General features: G+C 36.6%; 1 protein-coding gene across 1 annotated transcript in view; it reads left to right on the forward strand.

Annotated features, from left to right (window-relative positions):
- The window catches only part of FKTN (fukutin), a 75999-nt gene that overhangs the window by 36668 nt on the left and 16456 nt on the right, over positions 1 to 22875 (forward strand). Inside the window, exons 5-7 of the mRNA XM_043976294.1 lie at positions 3879 to 4156; positions 9376 to 9508; positions 18971 to 19100. Coding sequence (XP_043832229.1) covers positions 3879 to 4156; positions 9376 to 9508; positions 18971 to 19100 — 541 coding nt within the window. The remainder of the gene's footprint in view (positions 1 to 3878; positions 4157 to 9375; positions 9509 to 18970; positions 19101 to 22875) is intronic.

Here is a 22875-nt window from a genome sequence, read left to right on the forward strand (position 1 = left end):
ATTTAATACTGTTTTATGGAAGTGGTGTTAAGAGAAGCTGAGTGGTGTGGTAAAAAGAGCAAGAATCCTGACATTGCATCTTGTCTCTAGAGGCTCCTTACTAGCTGTGTGACTTAGAACAAGTCACTTAACCACTCTCATTTCCAGCTGTTCATCTGTAAACTGCAGATGACATCTTAATAATAATAAGGGTGAAGAGCTAAACTCACAGGACTATTGTGAGGTAAGCTTTATAGTATTACAGAAATTCAAATTGTCATTATTGTCAGTAGTAATAACATCTACTTTTATAGGTCAGTTATTGTTCTTATCTATCTGATTGAATTTATTTTACTTTCAGATCCAAATTCTCTCCCTCCTTCCCCACCCCCAATTGAGAAAGCAAGAAAAACAAAACGTGTTACAAACATGTGTAGTTAATCAAAACAAACCCCTGGTGTTGTCCATGTCTTAAAAAAGTAACTATAAAAAATAAGCCTCAGTCTTCATGCTGAGTCCATCACTTCCCTCTGGAGGAGGTTCTAATAAGTTGGGTTCGGGTTGTGTGTTTTTTGTTTTTGTTTTTGTTTTTTTAAAAAAACAAGCTTTGGCCAGTTTATTAAAGAATACTTTTGTACAGTTTACTTTTCACTGGTCTGATCTGGCCTGCTTCTAATGATATCAGAATCACCTGGATCAATGATAGCCAGTGTACAAACTCTGTAGTACTCCCCACATGCTGTACCCAATGCAGTGTTGTTGCCACTGTAGTGATGTACGCCAGTTTTGGCCAACATAGCATAATATTCGATCTCTGATTTCCTCAAGGCTGGGCAGTTGTTGGCCAAGATGACCAATTTGGCTTTGCCTTGTCTGATCGTTTTCAGGGTCTGTTTTTAACCTAGCACGTATTTGCCTCTTTTCATCACCATCTGGAGCCTCGAGTCGATGGACTCCAGCGACTTTTTGTCTTCTTTGCGGCCACCATCTTCCTGCCTGCGGTGCGAGAGGACCCTCAGCCAGGGACCTCTGGTTTTTTGGTTTTTGTTTTTTTAAATGGGGAGTGAGAGTATTTTAGACCTGTGATTTCATTGTAGGAGATTTTTGAGGAAACTGCTTCTACTGATGCAGATTGATAACTGTTCTTCAGCTTATAGTATTAGAGGGTTGCTTAGGGCACTGAGAGATTAAGTGATTTGCTCCAAGTCACAGAGCCAGGATGTGTCTTAAACTTCATTGTCATGATTCCGCTGCCCAATATCTGGCCTCTATGAACCACTGTTGCTTGGAGCACGCTTTGACTATATATAATTATGTTGAGAAAGATAAGTTGTCTTACAATACATTGAGAACCATGTAATAAATTCTTTTATAATGGTATACTGTTATAGTAACAAATTGTACTCTAAGGGTGCTCATGAAAGGGCCGCTTCTTTGAAGTGCTATGGAAACGTAAAGTTACTAGTAACCACATTTAGACCAGCAGCTTTCACTTTAAGTATTAATAGTGAGCAGTCTATTCAGATTTATTTTATTTATACTTTCTGGTAAATTCTGAGAAATAGACTGGATGAACAGTCACTCAACAAGTATTTATCAAAGTGCCTACTATGTGCTAGTCCGTGTGCCAGGAGTTGGGGATACCAATGCAAAATCAAGATACTTCCTGCCCTGAAAAAGCTTACATTTTGGTGGAAGGATACACACAATATTACTGTAACTGCAAGCTCTATAGAAAAGAGTGATTCAGGGACAGATCATCTCAACAGGGAGAGCCATGAAAGGCCTCCTCAAAGAGGTGGCAACTTAAGTTGTACCTTGAAAGAATCAAGGGGCTCCAAGAGGCAACAGGGAGAATATTTCAGGCATGGGGAAAAGCTAAAGAACAACAAGGAGGTCAATTTAGCAGGCCCATAGCATACATGAAGGAAAATCATGTGTAATTAGCCGGAAAAGATAGGCTGGAGGCAGTTTGTAAAACATTTTAAAGGTCAAGAAGAGGAGTTTGAATTTTATTCTAGGCAGTAGGGAACGGCTCAAGTTTTTTGAAGAGATGTTCAGATAGATTGGAGTTTTAGGAATATCACTTTGGTAACTGTGTAGAGGATGAATTGGAGAGGAGATAGACTGGATACAACCCATCACACTCCTTCCTCCCCCCATGTACTCAGCAGTCCAATGATACTGGCCCCCTTGTTACTCCTAGTACATGATACACTTTTCCTCAATGGCAAGCATTTTCACTGGCTTCCCCGCCATGGTTGGAACTCTTTCTGTCATTTCTGCCTCCTTTCTTTCTTCCCTAAGTCTTATCTCAAGTATCACCTTCTGTATGAAGTATTTCCCAGTCCTCCTTATTCTTAGTGCCTTCCCTCTGAGATAATCCCCAATTTACCTTGTATATCTCCTGTTTGCATATTTTCTTCCTTATTAAACTGTGAGCTCCTTCAGAGAAGGGACTGTTTTTTGCCTTGCTTTGTAACACCAGCACTTATTAGTGCCTAGCACATAGTGGGTACTTGATAAATGCTTGTTTAATTAATTAGGAGGTTGTAATAGTACATAAGTTGATGTGTTGAGGGTCTGAACTTAGAATGGTTATGGTATGAGTTGAGAAAATAAGATTGAAGTGAGAAATGTTGATGAAGGATAGACCTGATTTGGCAGCTGATTATAATGTAGGGAGTGAGAGTAACAAATCAAGGATGACTCCTTGGTTTCATGCTTGGGTAACTAGAATAATGATGCAACTGTTGACATAAATAGGAGATTAGGAGGAGAGGTGAGGAAAAGAGTTTGGTTTTGGACATGGTGAATTTGAGATGTTCATGAGAGATAGAGGTGATAGACAACATTCAGTTGGAGGTGGAACTGGAGTTTAGATGTAGACTGGAGCTAGACATGTATGTTTGGTAGCCATTTCTGTGGAAATGATCCATGGGAGCTGGTGAGATTACCACAAACTAAATGTAGAGAGAGAAGGAGAGGAGGCTCAGAATGTAGCCCCAGGAGTACACCCATGCATTGAAAGCAGTGCATGCAAAGTACACTGAGAAGGCATGATTGGTCTGACTGATAGGAATTATAGGTAAAAAGTCATAAGGAAAAGCTTTCTTATTATTACAGTTGCCCAAAAGTAGAATGGGCAACCTCGAAAAGTGTTGGGCTTTTCCTCCTTGGAAGTTTTTAGGCCAGAGGCTAGACAACTACTTCTGAGTTATATAACTGGGACTCCTCTTGATTGTGCTCGGATTTCGATGGCCATTGAGGCCTCTTTCAATTCTCAAATTCTGTGATCCTGTTAACAAAACCCAGAAAGGAGAAATTTTACAGAAGGAAGGGAGTGGTCAGTGATGTCAGATAGTATATAGCATTAAGGAAAGATCCTTGGGATTAGTAATAGAGAGATTATTGTGACCATGAAGAGAAGTTTTAGTCAGGTCGTGGGGATGGAATTGCGCACTGAGTGGGAGATGAGAAAAGGAAGCAGTGAATGCGGACCATGGCCTCCAGATGTTCCTCTGCCTTTTTGCACCTCACAGGCACTTTGAAATGGCAGTTCGCTGAGTGTCTGAGAGATGCCAGCTGTGTCCTTGGTAAAACTCCCCGCCCTTCCTCTGGTCTTTGGCATCAGTACTTCCTCTCCTCTCACAGTGTCAAGGCTTGAAGGGAAGAGGAGCATCTCGGGATGAAACAGTGAGGGATCCCTTGAAATCTCTTGTGCAGTGTAATTGTGGGCTTCAGCTTTATTATCCATAAAGTGAGGAATTGGACCTATGTGATCTCTAAGTTCCCTTTTGATCCTAGGATTCTTTAATGTATTTGGTAAACACCAGCCAAATTTTGCTGTTCATCTTTGACTTTAACTGAAGCTTTAAAGGAAACTTCTTTGGTTCTAGGAGAACTTGTTTCAAATTGCTGAGAGAATAGGATTCCAGTACCTAAAGATTCAGAGCAAAGATCCTCGTCTAGATGGAATAGATTATCTCTCTGGAACTGAAATACCCCTCCACTATATCCTCAAACTAGGCACTCATGCCATCCACCTGGTGATTTTCTATGAAAGAAGTGGCAACTACCTCTGGCATGGACAGTTACGACTTAAAGGACACTCAGACAGAAAGTTTGTGCCTTTTCGGAAGTTACAGTATGGTCGTTATCCAGGAGCTTTTGACAGGTGAGTTAAACAGCGTGAAAAAATGAGAAATGTTTGCTGACCACATCACATAACATTTCTTTATGTGTGAAAAAATGTAATATAAAATCAATGTAAGCCAGTTCCAAAATTCAAAAACATTTTAAAATCTGATTGTCAACTTAAATGCAAATAGTAATCATACTAGATCAAAGATGCATAATCATGATTCATTATATATAGGGGAGTAATAGTTAATCTCTTCATAACATTTAAATATTTACCTATATAAGCATTTTTGTCCATTCATGAATTCCTTAGAATTGGAATAAAAACATAAATGTGAAAAAAGCTAGTGAAAGCATCATCCTCTACTCTGTAACGATTGGAATGATGCTACCTGCTGGAGACTTACTATAGAAGAGTTCTGCCCATGAAGGGAAGGTCTTTGAGGGCAAGACCAGGAGTCTTTTCTTTGGCTTCAGGAAGTGACGTTTGCTAGTGGGAGGAAGAAGGAAGAGCTGGGTGCTCTGACTCGCGTTCTTTCCTGAGGATGCTGGTGGAGAAGGGAGCTAGCAATGTGCTCTCCCTTTAATAGATAGGAATGTAGGCCTTTTTCTTCTCTCTTTACCAAATTCTTATTCTCCTTAATAAATGCTTAAAAGTCTAACTCTTGCTAAAGCTTATAAATTATTGGCGACCACTCATTAGATATTTTAGACAGACTAGCTAGAATTTTAGCCTTAACAACTCCTTTGAGGAAGAATAGGTCAGAAGAGTTAGTGGCCAGAAGGAAGAAGAATTTCAGCTCTTCTTTTGAGGAGGAAGGCAAATTTTTGCTTTCCCAGGAGTGAATTGTCCAGCTTATGAGATGCCCATGTTCTTTGGTTCCTCTTCTCTTGGTCTACTTTGGCTATTTCCTTGCTAATATAGTACCTCTTCAAGAGCAGAAGGACAGTAAGTGAAACTTAGCCATCCATTTTTTTTTTTTTGCTTGTTAGCAACGATTGTAAACTGAGGAGAGCATAAAATTCAATGGCTACTGGGAAAGTTTGAATTATATATGGTTATGGTTTTCTCCTCTCTCTGCTGTGCCTTCCTTCAGTAAGCATCAATCTTGGCTCAATCTTCCAGTCTTTCTGGGTTAATTGGATGCTTTCCTTTAATTATTTGATTCTTTCTGTCAGGCTGGGAGGCAGTCTTGTGAGATAGAAAGAACACTGAACTGAGAGGTTCTGGTCATACCGCTTTGACGAACTACCTGTGTAACTCGAGCAGGTCATTTCATATCTCTAGGCTTCACTAATCTCAATGTAAATATAAAATGAAGGGGTTAGACAAAACTGTCTTGCGGCCCTTCTAGCTCTAAAAACTTTTGAATCTATCATACTTTAAGGGGGCAGACTAGATGGAACATTTTCACTTACTCTACTACCTTGAAACCATTCTATCTCACATAAATATACTTTAGCAGCTTTCTACTTTAATCTAGACAGTGGGAATTGTGGCTAAAGAGTTAAAGGCTTAGTGTCTGCTTCATAAAAAATTGTGGAGCAAAAATATATCTTTTTTGTTTTATTAATATCCAAACTTGTAAATCTAAAGGGTCCCCAGTCATTATTTAGAAGTGAGAACAGTATTTCCTTTGAAAAATAGTTATTTTTATGGGATTAAAAAATTTTGTACAAAATTCTATAAGTTAAGGACATGACTTTATGGTCATTAGAAGATATGTCAACTTTCTGCCAAGTTGCCTGCCTGAGTGGAGGCAAAGCACATCAGTTCTTCTTTAAAACCCTAGAAATTGTACCACAACAAAAAGAAATCCATTGAGAAACTACAGTGAGTGACTTAACTGTACCCCAGAACTGCACACAAAGTCATCTAGAAGCTTACAGGTGATAGGAAAGGCGACTGCCAGCAAAGCTAGCTCCAGCTCAGGCAAACAAAGCCACAATCTCCTACTGTGACTAGATATGGACCTAAGATGTATGCAGCCTGCTGAACTTTGTATCTGGAGGCAGCAAAAACAGAGAAAGCCCTAGGGGCATCAGAAACTCTTAATGAATACCTTAGAAACAACAGGGAATAGTAGTAACCAGTGTGGTCACAGTAGCACTCAAAGGCCCCAGCAGCATGTGATGAGATTCCATGGAAAACCCTGAAGATAGAAAACAACATTTAAAAAAAAAAGAAGATATAAAAGCCTTACTTGGGGTTTAACCCCCAAAGTTAAATCCTTTCTCTTGTGTTGTTAAATCTTTTCCCTTTTACAGATTCATTAATGGCAAATCTGCTTCAAATACTGAGGAGCCTAGATATGAAATTGGAAACAAACATTTCTCTCCTACCCTATTTTCACATTTGACAAAATTCTGACAATGGGAATTTCTTAAATTTGGTAGAAATCCAGTATCAAACTCCAAGGCATAACAATTTCCAAGAAGAGTTGTTCCTATAAAGAAAAATGATGATTTGCTTACACGTTAACCTTTTTAGACAGTTTAAGAGTTGAATATTTAACTTGGAAAGGAACAATGTCTGAACCAACACATTTTTCTTGCATGTTGGTGTAGATTTTTTCTGACCCTAGCCAAGAATTAAAATGACCAGTTTAGCCAAAATAATTTGAAAGATTGACTTCTATCATGGATTATTTTAGACGAAGCAATAATAGCCATTATTCTGAACATCCCATCCCTTTTGTGCTTTATTCTACCTCACCCCCTTTCTGAGGACCTGCTCAGAGATAGGAAACAGCTGTTACAGGAGGACATGATTTTTGAAAGTTTTGTTGAAGCCTAGGGCCTTTATTCTAAAGCTAGTTCATTCATTCATCAAATATTATTAAGAACCTTCTCTGTAAGCTGTGGAAAAATTGGAAGACTAATGCATTGTTGGTGGAGCTGTCAACTGATTCAACCATTCTGGAGAGCAATTTGGAATTATGCCCAAAGGGCTATAAAGCTGTGCATACCCTTTGACCCAGCAATACCACTTTTGGGTCTTTTTCCCAAAGAGATCATGGAAAGGGGAAAGGGACCCACATGTACAAAAATATTTATAGCTGCTCTTTACGTGGTGGCAAGGAATTGGAAGTTGAGGGGATGCCCATCAATTGGGGAATGGCTGGACAAGTTGTGGTATATGAATGTAATGGAATACTATTGTGCTGTAAGAAATGATGAGCAGGAGGAGTTCAGAGAAACCTGGAGGGTCTTTCGTGAGCTGATGATGAGTGAGATGAGCAGAACCAGAAGAACATTGTACACAGTATCATCAACATTGAGTGTTGATCTACTGTGATGGACTATATTCTTCTCACCAATGCAATGGTACAGAAGAGTTCCAGGGAACTCATGATAGAAGAGGATCTCCAAATCCAGGAAAAAATAAAAAAAGAACTATGGAGTATAGATGCTGAATGAACCATACTATTTCTTTTGTCTTTGGTGCTGTTGTTTTTCTATTTTGAGGTTTTTCATCATTGCTCTGATTTTTCTCTTATAACATGACTAATGCAGAAATATGTTATTATATATATAACCTATGCCAGATTACCTGCTGTCTGGGGGGAGGGAGAAAAATCTGAAATTGGGAAGCTTGTATAAACAAAAATTGAGAACTATCTTTACATGTAACGGGAAAAAAATACTTTATTACAAAAAAAAAATTAAAAAAAAAAGAACCTTCTCTGTAAAAGTTGGAGCTAGTTGGTGTTGTGGGTAGAGCGCCAGGCCTGGTGTCAGGAAGATTCATCTTCCTAAGTTCAAATCTGGCCTCAGACACTAGCTGTATGACCCAGGGCAAATCACTTAACCTTGTTTGCCTCAGTTTCCCCAACTGAATGGACCTGGAGAAGGAAATGGCAAACCGCTCCTGTATCTTTGCCAAGAAAACCCCAGATTCAACTGAAAATGACTGAACAACAATAACAACACTATGCAAAAGGCATGGTGCTAGATACCGGGAGATGGAAAGCATTGAATTTGTAGTTGGAGGACCTGTATTCAAATCCTACCTCTGTTACCTCTTGGATGACCTTGGGCCAAGTCACTTAACCTCTCTGGGCTTCCCTTTATTTGTAAAATGAAGGAGTTGGACCAGATGGTTTTAGAATTAGAAAGAACTAAAGAAACTTAGTTCATTTAGTCACCAGCCAATAAATAGTCAAAAGTCAATTGTTGTTTGTCCTTTGTTCTCAAAGAGGACCATGACATGGAGGTGATGTCATGACTTGTACTGAATTGGATTTAAGTGAGGGAGGGCTATGCAGGGTCATCAACCTCACTCTCTTCTCCAGAGCCATCTAGGTCCAGTGGCAAGATATATATCAGGATAACTGGAGATGGCCCCAGATGTTTAAAGCAATTGGGGTTAAGTGACTTGCACACAGTTAGTAAGTGCCAGTTGAGATATAAACTCAGATCCTTAACTCCATGGACAGTGCTCTATCCCCTGTGCCACCTAGCTGCCCTAAAAAATTCGGTAAGCATTTATTAAGTGCTTACTTATTAAATGCTGGACATTGTCCTAGATGCTAGGAATCAAATGATATCTCTTGTCTCCAGAAGTTTATAGTCAAGTGTATAGTGTGGGTTCTAATTGTCTTCAGTTAATAAGCATGCATTCTTTGGGTATCTGGTAGGTGCCAGGAACTGTATTGAACTTTCAGTTTTCCTAAGTAAGCGAAGCCTCAGTTTTACAGCTTTCTAGGAGGGAACATGGGCCTTTGTAAATCTTCAAACAGAAGTTTTCTGTATGGACAGAAAAACCTGTTCTTCCTTTATCTTATTTTTTAGAGGTATGATGATTCCACATGCCTCTCTCAGACATGGGAATAGAATTCATTACCCTGATGGCCAGTCCAGCATTGTGCTTAGACTGCCTCTCTTATTCATGTCATTAATTCTTTCTAAGTTTCTATAGCCAACGACACTCTAAACAGCCAAATTAAACTGACGACTTCACATTTGTTAGCACTGTTTAACTTCCTACTGAAATCTGTAAGAATGTTTATGAGTACAAAAGTATTTAAAAATTCATTCATACAAAATGCATAAATCACACTCATTTTGAGTAAAGTTTTATATATCATCCTTGAGTTGTTCATTTGTAACTAAGTTGACTGTGATGAAAATATTCTTAAGATTTATCATTTTTGCTAATGTTTCATGTATTACAAGAGGCTGCTGTTCAGTTGTTATAGATAAAATGTTCTGGGTCCGAATCCCATGTTAAATTTTACGTTTTCTCTTCAGACCAGAATTACTACAAGTTTCTGTTGATGGACTAGAAGTACAGATTCCAAAGGACCTTAACCACTTTCTAGAGGAAGTGCCGCACTCTAAGTTTATTGAATGTAGGTTCAAAGAAGCTCGAACTTTCTTTCAGGTTAGTGACACTTGAGAAGAATAACTTTTAAAATTAAAATAAGTTTCTATTTTAAATATTAAATAAATATAGAAATTTTATTAAAAACAGAAAATAAAACTTCTATCAGCAGGATTGTTGATTCATAAAAAGTTTCTTTTGGGTACTTTGTTTGAATGAGAAAGTGTGGCTTAACCTTGAGAATGTAATTCTTTCCAAATGGATAGTTTGATGCTTTTGAGGGCCTTTTATGGACATTGTGGGGTACTTCATTATTTTTATTTAACGCCTCAAAAACACTTATTCTTTTCTGTGTACTTCTCACATGTTTGAGGTAGATTTTTAGAATACAAGAGCTAGAAAGAACACCAAGAAGTCAATTAGTTCAACTTGTTTCCAAGTAGGACTGCCCATTAATTGTATATACATCATGTAGTCTATCCTGTTTTTAAGAGTGTCAAAGGATGAAGATTTTCCTTCGGATCATACATTCTGCAATATTATAACACTTTTGGAAGAAAATCTCCCCAGAAGGGTGATATTGAGGATAAATTTTGTAATTCTTATAATACTATTTATTGAAAGATAAATAAAATATGAGGATAGTGTTTTTGAACTTTATTCTTCATTAGTGTGAAGGACATATAAATTGAACTCTGTGGGATGACATTGAGTAGAAATATCGCACATAAACAAATTATCATACAGCCAAGTTTGATGAGAACATGTGCTTACTTAATCCTATATGACCTTCTCATTGGGAGGGTTGAGTATATTTAGAAGCAGGATTTTTTGGTGTTCAGATACCAGGATGAAGATTAGTACCATATGGTTTACCTTGGTAAAGTCACTTAACATTTTTCTGCTTCAGTTTCTCCATCTGTAGAGCAGGACAAATGCAGTGGCATTTGTAAAGCTATTAGTGATTTTCAAATTAAAGCTGCAGTTGATAAAAATATACAGAATTTACATCTATTTTGTGGCTTATCTGCTGCAAAATTTTAATTCCAATCTGATTTTCTGACTTTTTCCATACTCTATTAATAAGAGTAGGTCAGAAACTGTAAACTGATTTTAATGGTAGCTGAAGCAAAATATTTGGATTGATGTGTTCTCCCTTTGGAGCTACCTTTGACATATGTATAATCTAGCAAAACCAGATAAAATTGCAAGAAAAAATAATATATTTAAAATCCAAATTATGTAGGGATTATTAGCCATTTTTTGATTGCAGTACTACAATTCCTTCTGTTAGTGACCAGAGAAAGATAATCTAAAATAAATATTAATTTCTGAAATTATAGAAATTTTTATTTTAAACCTTTTATATGTAATACTTTAAAATGCTTTAAAAATAAATTTTATTAATATCTTTTATTTTTACATTGCCTGATATTTTTTTCTGTATCCCTTTAGTCTACTCCCAAAGAACCATCCCATATAACAAAGAATATCCTTTACATAAACTCTAAAAGTTTTTTAGTATATGTTTTTTTTTCTCTCAGATACTACATACATTTGGGAGTAAGGCTTAATTCTTAAGTTTTCTTCATCATAAATAAGAGCAATTTTTGAATGGGGAAAGTTAGATATATCTTGGCATTCTGTTGACTTTTTTCTTCATTTAAATTTAAAACATTTTTTATTGATACCTTGTTTTTTAATATCATTTTCACTTCCAAATATGTAATCTTCTCTTTTCCCTTCCCAGAGAGCCATCCCTTGTAGCAAAGAATTAAAAAGAAAGGGAAAAAAAGTTCAGCAAAATTAACCAACATATCACCTAATCAGAGAATATATACAGTGTTCACATCTATACTTCCGCCACCTCAGCAAATAAGGGAGGTGCATGTTCTCATCTCATATTCAAAGACTCACTTTGTAGTCATTACAGTTATACATGTTCAGTTTTGACTTTTTTGTTCTTTTGTTTCAGATGACTTTTAAAAGTATATCTTAAAAGGGGCAGCTAAAGTTTATATCACGTGAGCATAGACACTTTATTCACAGTGCATTCTTCAGGAAATCTATTTAAAACAAGGCAGCTAGAAGTATATGAAAGTCTATCCTGGTGTTTTGATAACGTGCCTCTTAAATGAATGTCTGGTGCTGATTCCTACTTGCTTTCCTTAAAGCTTCACAAATATTCAGTGTTCTGCAGGGACGTCTTATTGTTCCTGTCGAAATAATTTAAACCACTAAAATTATTTTTATCCAGCTTTGTATATATTCCCTAGCAATACCTCAGAGAAAACGATGCAAAAACCATTACAAATGTGCCAGATTTTTTTGTTTTTGTTGAAATACTTTTTGAGGTCATGACTACACTTCAGCATTTTAGTTTTGGGGCTAGTGCTAATTGACAGGCATAATGGAATGTATTTGCTGAAATGGTTATTTCTAGTAAGAGCATTCTCCACGTAGTGAACACATTTAGTCATTCAACAGACATTGTGCATCTAGTACTCATAAGGTACTGTATACCTAGTTATTGTGGCTAATACAAAGGGCAGTATGGCAGTCCTAATCGTTAAGCAATTTACCACCTAGTGGGGAAGATGAAAAAAGTACAGAAATAAGTATAATTTGAAGCAGAATGTGAAGAACAGAGTGATACGGGAGTTTGGCCATACTGTTATAAAGCCTAATTTATTAAAGGTCTGTTAAAAGTCCTTTCCTTTTGGGGAACAGGAATAAATAAACCATATTGTCAGTATAGAGTTTCACAGTGGTGAGCAAATGAACAAAGATATCCTTTTGGGAATAACACTCATGCAAATCAAGTGACATCTATAGATCATTTATTTAGGGGGCTGTTTTAATACCTACCGTCCAGTTGTCTAGGCTTATTATGTTCAGATAGATAGATATAGATAGACATAGCTATATCTATATCTGTCTATATGGGAATCTGGCTATATAGACATAGATATGTCTGCATCCTTATCTATATCAAAGCTTCTTAAACTGGGTTGCCACCCCATATGGGGTTGCGTAATTGAATGTAGGGTTGACAAAAAATTTGGCAACAGTAAAAGGTTATCTATACCTATTTTATATATCTCTATGCCCAGGGTCACATAAAAATGTCTTGGGCAAAAAGGGATCTCAAGTGGAAAAAGTTTAAGAAGCCTTGATCTACTTAGGGTGCTCTCTCTCTCTGGAAACACAATATGATATGTAAGATATTACATAATATTGAGAATTCATGAGGATAATGTTTTTGAATTCCAATATATTTACAATCTTAATTTTATTCAAATTTTAATGGAAAACACCCAGGAAGCATCTGAGGAAAGGAAATGAATGATGGAGATCTTGATATAACTAGCTTAGTTGAATACAGTTGGTTTTGCTTTGCTTTGCTCTTTTTTTTTTTTTCTTAAGCAAAATCAGTATGCAAGATAGTAATGCTTCCTGGAGGATTCTGTTCTTGACAGAATCAGGTAAGAGTTTGCATTCATCCATTCATTCTGCATCATGCCATCCATGCATGAAGATAGGCACTACAGCTCAACAATTCTCTTTCTCCATTTTTGGTTGTTTTGGTATTTCTGCTGCAGGAAGCAGTAATGTTACATATAGCATTTTATCTTTACTGTATTCTTACTTATTCCCTTTCTGGTTCTTTGCTGCCTTCAAAGTCTAGATTGTAATTACTCCAGGTCAGTTATGTAATTAAAGTATTTGCATGCTACTTTTATAGCACTAAGTAATTTTCAAGTTATGCCCAACTCTTTGTGACCCCATTTGGGGTTTTCTTGGGCAGAGATACGGAGTGGTTTGCCATTTCTTTTTCCAACTCATTTGACAGATGAGAAACTGAGACAAACAGGGTTAAGAGTCACTTGCCCAGGAATCATATAGCCAGTAAGTGTCTGAGGCTGGAATTTAAACTCATAACGAGGAATCTTCCGGGCTCCAGGCCCCAGCATGCTATCCACTGTGCCACCTATCTACCCCAAATTATGGTCGCCATTAGTAACTTTTTTGCCATTAATAGAGTTACCTTTTTTTTTTTGTGCCTTATATTCATTCTGGTATTCTATTAATAGGAATAGGAGAACTCTACCTATTGAGGATGAAGTATAGTTAATAACTACACTATTATAAATTATATGTATACATTTGCATGCCATAGATGGGTTTTATTGTGTATGGAGGTAGTAAAAGAGTTAGTGATGTTGCGAATCCAGTTGTAGTATCACCTTGGTGACCCCATGGACCAAAGCAAGCCAGTCCCTTCTGTCCTTCGCTATCTATTGAAGTCTGTCCAAGTTCATGTCATTTCCATGATACGATCTATCATCATCTCATTTCTTCTGTTCCATTTTTGTTTTGTCTGCAGTCTTTCCAGCATCAGGGTCCTTTTCCACTGAGTCCAAAGTATTTAAACTTTGGCTTCAGTTTTTTGATCTTCTAACCTGAATTAATTTCTTTACATTTGATTAATATGATCTCCTTAGTGTCCAAGGGACTCTCAAAGTATTCTCTAGCACCACAATTTTGAAAGTTTTGATTCTGTGACTCTCAGCTTCTTTATAGTCCAACTCTTACAGCAACAATTGCTACTGAGAAACTATAGCTTTGACTATACAGACATTTGTGATATCTCTGCTTTTTCATATGCTGTTCAGATTTGCTATAGCTTTTCCTTCCAAAGAGCAAGTGTCTTTTAATTTCATAGCTGGCAGTTGCCATCTGCATCATCTTTGGGCCCAAGAATACCAAATCTGACACTGTTTCCATTTTGTCCTCCCTCTGGTTGCCAGGAAGTGATGGGGCCCGTTTGCCAAGATCTTAGTTTTTTGATGGAAAGCTTTTAGCCAGCCTTTATGCTCTCCTCGTTCACCCTCATCGAAGAGATTTCTTAATTCCTCTTCATTTTTTGCCATCAGGGTGGTTCATCTTCATATCTGAAATTGTTTATATTTCTTCTGTCAACCTAATTCCAGCTTTTGATTCATCTAGCCTGGAATTTTGCATGATAGAATCTGTAAAGGAAAAGTTAAATATATAGGGGTGACCATATACAGCCTTATGTACTCCTTTTCCAATCTTAAACCAACAGTTATTCCATGTTTGGTCCTAATTGTTGCTTCTTAGCCTACATAAAGGTCCCTCAGGAGACAAGTAAGTTGACTTGATACTCCCATCTCTTTGAGGACTTGCCACATTTTGTTGTGATCCACACAGTCAAAGGCTTTAGTGTAATCAATGAAGCAGGAAATAGATGTTTTTCAAAACTTTCTGGCTTTTTCCATAATCCAGCTAATGTTGGCAATTTGTTCTTCAGTTCCTCTGCCTCTTTGAAAGCTAGACTGCTTTTCTGGTAATTCTCAGTTTACATATTGCTGAAGCCGAGTTCACAGAATGTTAAGCATAACTTTGCTGGTGTGTGAAATGAACACAATTGTTCAGTAATTTGAACATTCCTTGGCATTGCCATTCTTAAGGATTAGGACATAAATGGATCTTTTCCAATTCAGTGTTCATTGTTGAGTTTTCCAAATTTGGTGGCATATTTGAGTATAACACTTTAACATCATCTTCTTTTAGGATTTTAAATAGCTTATCTGGAATTCCATCACCTCCACTAACTTTATTGTTAGCAATTCTTCCTAAGGCCCACTTGACTTTATTCTCCAGGATGTCTAGCTCTAGAAGAGTAGCTGTAATGGCTACTACATTGTGATTATTGGTGGTGTTAAGATCTTTCTTGTATAGGTATTTTGTGTATTCTTGCACTTCTTCTTAATCTCTTTTGCTTCTGTTAAATTCTTTACATTTTGTCTTTTATCATGCCCATTTTTTCATGAAACTTTCCCTTGATATCTCTGATTTTCTTGAAAATATCTCTTGTCTTTACGTGTTCTTTGTTTTAATTCTTTGCATTGCTCATTTAAGAAAACTTTATCCTCCTTGCTATTCTCAGGAATTCGCATCAGTTGGCTATATCTTTCTTCTTCACCTTCTCTTTCCTTCTTTCCTCAGCTATTTGTAAAGCTTCATCAGATAGCCATTTTGATTTTTGGCTCTTCTTTTCTTTGGAATGTTTTTTGTCACTATCCTTCTATACAGTATTGGTGAATTTCTGCCCAGAGTTCTTGCAGTCTCTCTACATTCATGTCCTTGTTAGAGTTATATTCATATTCTAAATCACATCCTAATTAGTTTTATTTATATTCTTTTAACTTAATAATTAGCTTAGTTAAAAGACTGCTTCCAGTATAGAGAGCCAGCGTCATAGAAAATCCTGGGTTTGAGTCCCACTTTCGACTGTGTGATACCAAGTAAAATCATTTGACCTCTCAGTGCCACAGATAACACGTGCTGAAGACTAAGTTGCAGAACAGTTGCCAGTTTTTATTGGAAGAGGGGGTTTCCTCTCTAGAAGTGTTCTATATCAGTGCAATCACCAGTCTAGTTTAAGAAAAAAATTAATTTAGCTCTATAAGCAGTTAAATTTCAGTGTAGGTTTAGAAGTATATTTATATAGGAGTGTCTGAGGGGTTTATATTCTGAGGGGAAATTGTTCCTGTTAAAAGGGGTAATGAGTTTACAGAGTGGGTTCCCAAGTGAAGGTTGGATGATTAGTTGTCAGTTTACGTTGTCCCAGGGATTCTTACTTCAGGAACTGGTCGGAAGAGATGACTTCTGAGGTCTCATTCAGTTGAACAAAATTTTTTGAAAAATCTGTATAAGACATCGTGCTGTGGATACAAAGACAAAAAAAGGAACCTTTATGTACACTGATAAGTAAATTCGAAGTCATTAACAACTCAGGGTGAGAGGAGAGGGATCAGGAAAAGATTCAGAGAGCCTTAGTTGAATTTTGAAGGAATTAAAGTATTTTGAAAGGCAGCGCCAAGGCAACACATTTCCAGTTATAGGGAATTGTCTAGCCAAACCAGCCTTTTCCCTTTCACACATGCCTTTGCACTAGCTATCCCCCCCTTTCTGACATGCACGCCTTTCTCATTTCCTCTTTATGGAATCCCTCTCTTTCTTCTACTGCAATTCAGGTACCACTTCTCAACATAACTTTTTGTGATCTCTCTCTAACCCCCACCCCCAATTGTGAGACCTCCCTAACTACCTAGTATTTAACCACCTTGTACTTATTTTGTATTCTTTATATATTTGTTTATACACATATAAATATGTTTATTTACACACTTTTTTTGTTTTTGTTTTGTGGGGCAATGAGGGTTAAGTGATTTGCCCAGGGTCACACAGCTAGTCAGTGTCAAGTGTCTGAGGCCAGATTCAAACTCAGGACCTCCTGAATCCAGGGCTGGTGCTGTATCCACTGCACCACCTAGCTGTCCCTACACACATTCTTTATATATTTATTGTACACATTTCTATATGTACATGTTGACTTCCACTGGAGTAGGGAATATTTTATTCTTTGTATTTATATCCCCAGTACCTAGTATAGTGGTGCTTAATAAGTGATTCTTGATTGATTGCTGTCTTGTACAACAGAATGAACAGTGGTAGGAGGTGAAATGCTGAGTTCAGAGAACATTTACTAGCCCAGTTTGGCTGAAATGTTGACTGGATGATTTTTTTAGGAGGAGTTCTATGTTTTTTTACTTTTCTGGTCCAAGTTCTCCTGGCCAAATATGAAATCTCCTTAAAGAGAGGTTACCTCACTTGGGCTTTATAATAACAGTATTTCAAAATACTTGATTTAAAGAGTAAATAAGTCTTAATGGAAATATAAGTCTCAGAAATTTACAGGGCAACAACTCTATACTAAAGTAAAAGGGAACCCCCCCCCTTTTTTTTTAGTGTAGAGGTGGGGTTGGGTCAAGCTTGGGGCCTGGTTCAGTGGGTTGAGGAAAATGATAATAATTATGGTGATGATAATAATACTTTAAGCTTATTTAGCACTTTAACATTTTTTTTCTAAAAAAAAATATGAAAAGAAAAAACCGGATGGAAAAACAGGATTGCACCTGAAATTGCAGATCCGTTATGGACAACTTGGTATTCTCTTCAAATATACAACACAGTTATTATGTAACTTTCTTCTACCCCACCTACACACCCTAAGGATACTTACTATTAGACACAAATATGTATATTGTCTATCCTTTGTCTGGATGCAAACAGCATCTTCCTTCATAGGATCTTTGTAGTTAATTTGGGTATTTATAATAAAATGACTTGGTAGATCAAAGTTGTTCTTAAAACAATATTGTTGTTACTGTATATAATATTCTCTTGGTTCTGCTCATTTCCTTCTTTATTTCATGGAGGTCTCTCCATGCTTTTCTCAAATCATCAAGCTTATCATTTCTTATAGCAGAGTAATATTCCATAATGAACATATACCACAATTTGTTCAGCCGTTCCCCAGCTGATGGGCATCCCCTCAATTTCCAGTTCTTTGACACCATAAGGAGAGCTGCTATAAATATTGTAGAACATATAGCTTCTTTTCTTTTTTCCCTAATCATCTTGGGAAACAGACCTAATAGTGGTATTGCTGGGTCAAAGGGTTTAGGCAGTTTAATATTTCTTTAGGCGTAATTCCAAATTGCTCTCCAAAATGGTTGGATCAATTCACAGATCTTAGCACTTTTAACTTTGCGAGCTGGTGATTTCATGTTATTCTCATAGTAGCTCAGAGCAGCATGTAGGCAGGAAATTGGAGGAAAAAAATGTTAAGTGACTTGCCTTGGGTTGTACAGCTAGTTCACTGCAAAATCATGGCTAGAAAATGAATTCTTGCCACTCAGCCCCAGTTTATTTTAATTCAGTTCAACTATGCTGACACTATCAAGGGATGATAGAAGAGGTTTCCCAGATTCTGGTTGTATTTTCAGGGCTAGGTGTATTCCAGGGGAAGTGCTTTAGAGAAAGAAATGTCTTGGTATTAGAATATGCTATTCTAGAGATGCAAACCAGACATGGGTTTGTCCTTAGAAAGAGCTACTGATCCATATTCTGTAAAAGGTGAGGGCCAGAGCTGGGCATTCTAGAGAAGACAATCTGTTTGGAGAAACCCTTAGTCATGTAGCATGTATGATATCCACATCGTTCAATGCTCTGGCCCTTTATCAATCCCTTGCTATTTTCGCTTGAGAAGAGCCCCACTTCTTTATGTTGATGGTAGATGCAAGCTGGACTGTCTGACCAGAGAACTGAGTCACTCTTGTCCTATGAAAACTTGAGAAGTAGACAGTCTTCTGAGTTCCCTGACTTAACTTTCTGTACCTGCCCTGAGTGTTCAGTATCTCATCACCTCCAAATACCCAGTACTCCTATGCTGCCTCTTGTCAGCAGGAAATCAGAGAAACCAATTTCTTTCTTTTTTTCCTTCTTTTATTCGTCACACATACTCATTCTTTTTAATTAGACCAATAAAGTATAACATTTTCTTTTTAATTATAAAATAAAGAAAAACAGAAGATAGGTGATGTTCTTTCTAAATGAGAAAGTAATAGTTAAATATTTATTATTCTGTAGAAGTACCATGATGACGTCAGTGTGGAGGCAATGCTATTTCAGAAGAATGCAAAAATGTTGTTACACCTGGCAGCTGCAACATTAAAGGATTTGGGAGTCCGATTTTGGCTCAGCAGTGGGACCTGTCTTGGTAAAATCTTTGTATTTTTTATTTGATTCTTTTCTGTCAGAAGCCTCATGCTTAAAGTGTTAGTATGCTAAATGTATAGATTTTCACCTTCTGATTCTAGAGATGACTTTTTGAGAGTAATTTTAGGATGGTTCTAGGAGGTTGGAAGTATTCAATTTCTAAGCATCAGAGAAAAGAAAGAATTTGTTAAGTACCATGGAATAACGTTTTCTGTTTGGGTTTTTCAAGGAATTATTATGAAAATTTATACCATAGTGAAGAAGATCATAGTTGTGTTTATAGGAAAAGTATAGGTGGTTTGTAAAAAAAAATTCACATGTGTCTACATAATACTTCAGTCTTATAGTTAACATTTTTATTATTGCTTCCTTGAAGATAGTCATGAAAATTTATCTTCACTCATTTAAGTTACACTGAAAATTTCAGGATAAAAGGACAGTTACATATAATGCTAAGGCAGAGGGTTGAACAAAGGACCTTTCCCACCATTTCTGAAACAGTCATGATATGATAGTATGGCTAGCACCACCTTAAAGTGTCACAGTATTGTCCCAGTTGTACAGATGGGTCTTATTTCAGGGTAGAATGGGCATGGTAGAAGAAGAAACATACATAAGAAGAGTCAGAAGGAAAAGCAATTAAAATTTCTCTTTTAAAAGTAGAACTTGCCTTTCTTGCTAATGTCCAAGAAGATATTTTTATTTCATTTCCTTAATTTTAATTTTAATGAGTTTTTGTCAGAGACCATTTTTTTGTAAGCACAGATTAGAATTAACTGTGTGAAACAACCAAAAAACAGCGAGCCACCAGACAAGATAGAAATTAAACCATTTCAGTAAATGTTTAGTAAAATAGCTTCAGGGAACCCTTTGAGGTCAAAATGTCTCATGAATCTAGGAAAATCCCACATCCTGGCATTTCTGGTCTGAGGAAAAGAAATTGGAATTTGAAAACTAATAATATCTGTGGCTTATGGTTACTCCCATGCCTACTCCTGTACTGGAGACTCTAGAGAAGAAAGCCAAAGAGCAAAAGTATTTTTTGGAGAAGCAGGGAAGTTTGTGGGCTGAGAGCAGAGTATGCAGGAATTAGAAGCAGCAGGAGGATCCATTGCCCATTTAATTTCTAGAATAAAGCATAATTTAAAGTGAACCTAATACAATCCTTAAAATTGTTATTCATATCTGAATTTCAAATAGTTAGTTTTCTAATAAACTATTCTTTGAGCTCTACCTCTATTTACACTAGTCTGAGATTGGCAAATTGTGACATCAAAGTTAATCTTCCTCTGAGCATCCAAGAAATTGTTCCGATTCCTTTATTTATTTGTCACCTCCCAATTGTTCCACCATCCCTCCACCCCTTCCCAACAGTCCCTACCTCCATTTGAATACATAAAGAACTGATGTTAGTGTGGTCAGTGTCCTACATAGTTTCTTTCTGCATCCTAATTTTTGATGTCACAGCAAGATTAAAAGTGTTGTCTATATGCATACTAACCCATTGAAAAATTTTAGGAAAATGTATGAACTTCCCTTTAGTTTTAGACTTCTCCATTCTGCATAAGTCTCAAAATTTTGCTTCACTTTATAGTATTATTTTAAAATTAGGTATTTTGGGTGGCAGCTAGGTGACACAGTGGATAAAGCACTGGCCCTGGATTCAGGAGGACCTGAGTTCAAATATGACCTCAGACACTTGACACTTAATAGATGAGTGACCCTGGGCAAGTCACTTAACCCTCATTGCCTCCCCCCCCCCAATTAGGTATTTTAAAAAATATTTGTCAGTGTTTTTTTTGATATCGCAGTTCACTCTTTGTTGTATCTAACTCTTCATGATTCCCATTTGGGGCTTTCTAGGCAAAGTTACTGGTGTGGTTTGCCATTTCCTTCTCTAGCTCATTTTACAGAAGTGTTGAATTGAGGCAAACAGGGTTAAGTGGCTTGCCCAGGGTCACATAGCTAGTTTCTGAGGTCATATTTGAACTCGGGAAGATGACTCTCATTTCAGGCAATTAAGTAATTAAACATAATATGACGTAGTAGAAGGAGTGCAGGATTTGGACCCGTATTCAAATCCTGACTTACTAATATGACCTTGGGTAAGTCACTTTTTTCCCTCATCTGTCTAGTGAACAATAGATTATCTATAACATCTCTTCCAAACTCTAATTCTATGATCTATGATACTGTCATATGGCCAGTAGCAATGGAACAATGACCAAAGACCATTTGGCATATAAACCAGAGTTCCTTGTCTTCACTCTGTCAGTGTTCATTTGGAAACGTGTTTTTAAATTAAGATTCTGAAGGTCCTTTATACTTATAAATTCCCAGTTCTATGGTTTTCATTTTCCTAAATAAATATTTCCTTACACCGAATTAAAGTGACTTGTCTGCAGTTAACCAACAAACCTAGTCACTATAGATTACCACACTTTATGCTTAGGGCCAAATTATCAGGTATACTGTGTCTCAGCCTAGATTTCAAAGAGAGGATATGATCTTATGATGAGTATACTGCAATGAATCCAGGAAATGGTCTCTGGTTTTACTTGACATTATGGGAAAGAATCATCTAGAGAAAAGAAAGGAAATTTCTCCTTTTTGGAAAATACATCAACCGTATCAACATAAATCCCTGTTTTTGAGCTGAACTCTGCATCTCCAAAAAAAATTGCTTTTTGTCTTTATTTTGGATGACATTTTTCAGAGCCCAGTGCTTAGAGATCCTTAGGAATAAATATATCAACAATGTAAGCCTCAAAAAAAATTTTTAAACAATTTTTAATAAATTTTTTTAAATTTAATTTTTTTTAATTTAAAAAAGAAATTTAAAAAATTTTCTTATAAATGCTTGGGTTTTTGTTTTTGTTTTTTTTGCTAGCACAGGACTGCTAACACAGAACCATGTATGTAGTGAAGACTCAGAAATATTTTTCAATGATGATCTTGAAAATATAGGACAGTGTTTCCATTCTTTTTATAGTAGCCAGCATTTGGTCTAGTCAAAGTTCTCCCTAAGCTCTATAAACAATTTAGTTAGGAAAAGGTACTCGTTGAATGAAGGAGGGAAACTACCAAATCATTTTTGAGAAGAAGACAGTGGTAGTATTCTTCACCTGTCAGTGAACAATTCTTCTATTCTGTATAATACTCTTAAGTTCACCAACATTTATTAAGTGCTTATTCTTTGCCAGGCACTGTGCTAAACTCTACAGATACAATTAAAAGCAATTCCTCCCCCTCTTCCCTCTTCCCTCAAGAAGCTTGCAGTCTGACAACATACAACATAAACAAAATATGTACAGGATAAATTGGAGATGATCAACAGAACAAAGGCACTAGCATTGGGAACATTGAGGGGGAGGGGGATCAGAAAAGGCTTCTTGAAGAAGGTGAGATTTTAGTTGAAACTTGAAGGAACACAGGGAAGCTTTTTTGATATGTTATTGTTAAAAATAGTACTTTAGTAGTAGTGTTTACTTTTAGATTTGTAATTTATTAAAAAATTTAGATGAAACATCCTTTTTGGATGCTTAGGCCAAATTAAAAAAAAACAAACAAAACCCAAACTATACCACATACATACATAGACAGTTATATACTGTTTGGCTTGGAGTCAAAGGTTAAAAAAAAATTAATGGCAGTAATGTGCCCCAAGATACTAAGAGTTATGGAACCCAAGTATTATAAAATTTGTAAGGAACAGTGGTTAATATTGTATCAACTGCTTACATTTTTTTTCTCTTGTTTTTTTTTTTCTTTTTTGT

This window comes from Dromiciops gliroides, chromosome 1 (genome assembly GCF_019393635.1).
Source record: "Dromiciops gliroides isolate mDroGli1 chromosome 1, mDroGli1.pri, whole genome shotgun sequence".
NCBI classification, from domain to species: domain Eukaryota; kingdom Metazoa; phylum Chordata; class Mammalia; order Microbiotheria; family Microbiotheriidae; genus Dromiciops; species Dromiciops gliroides.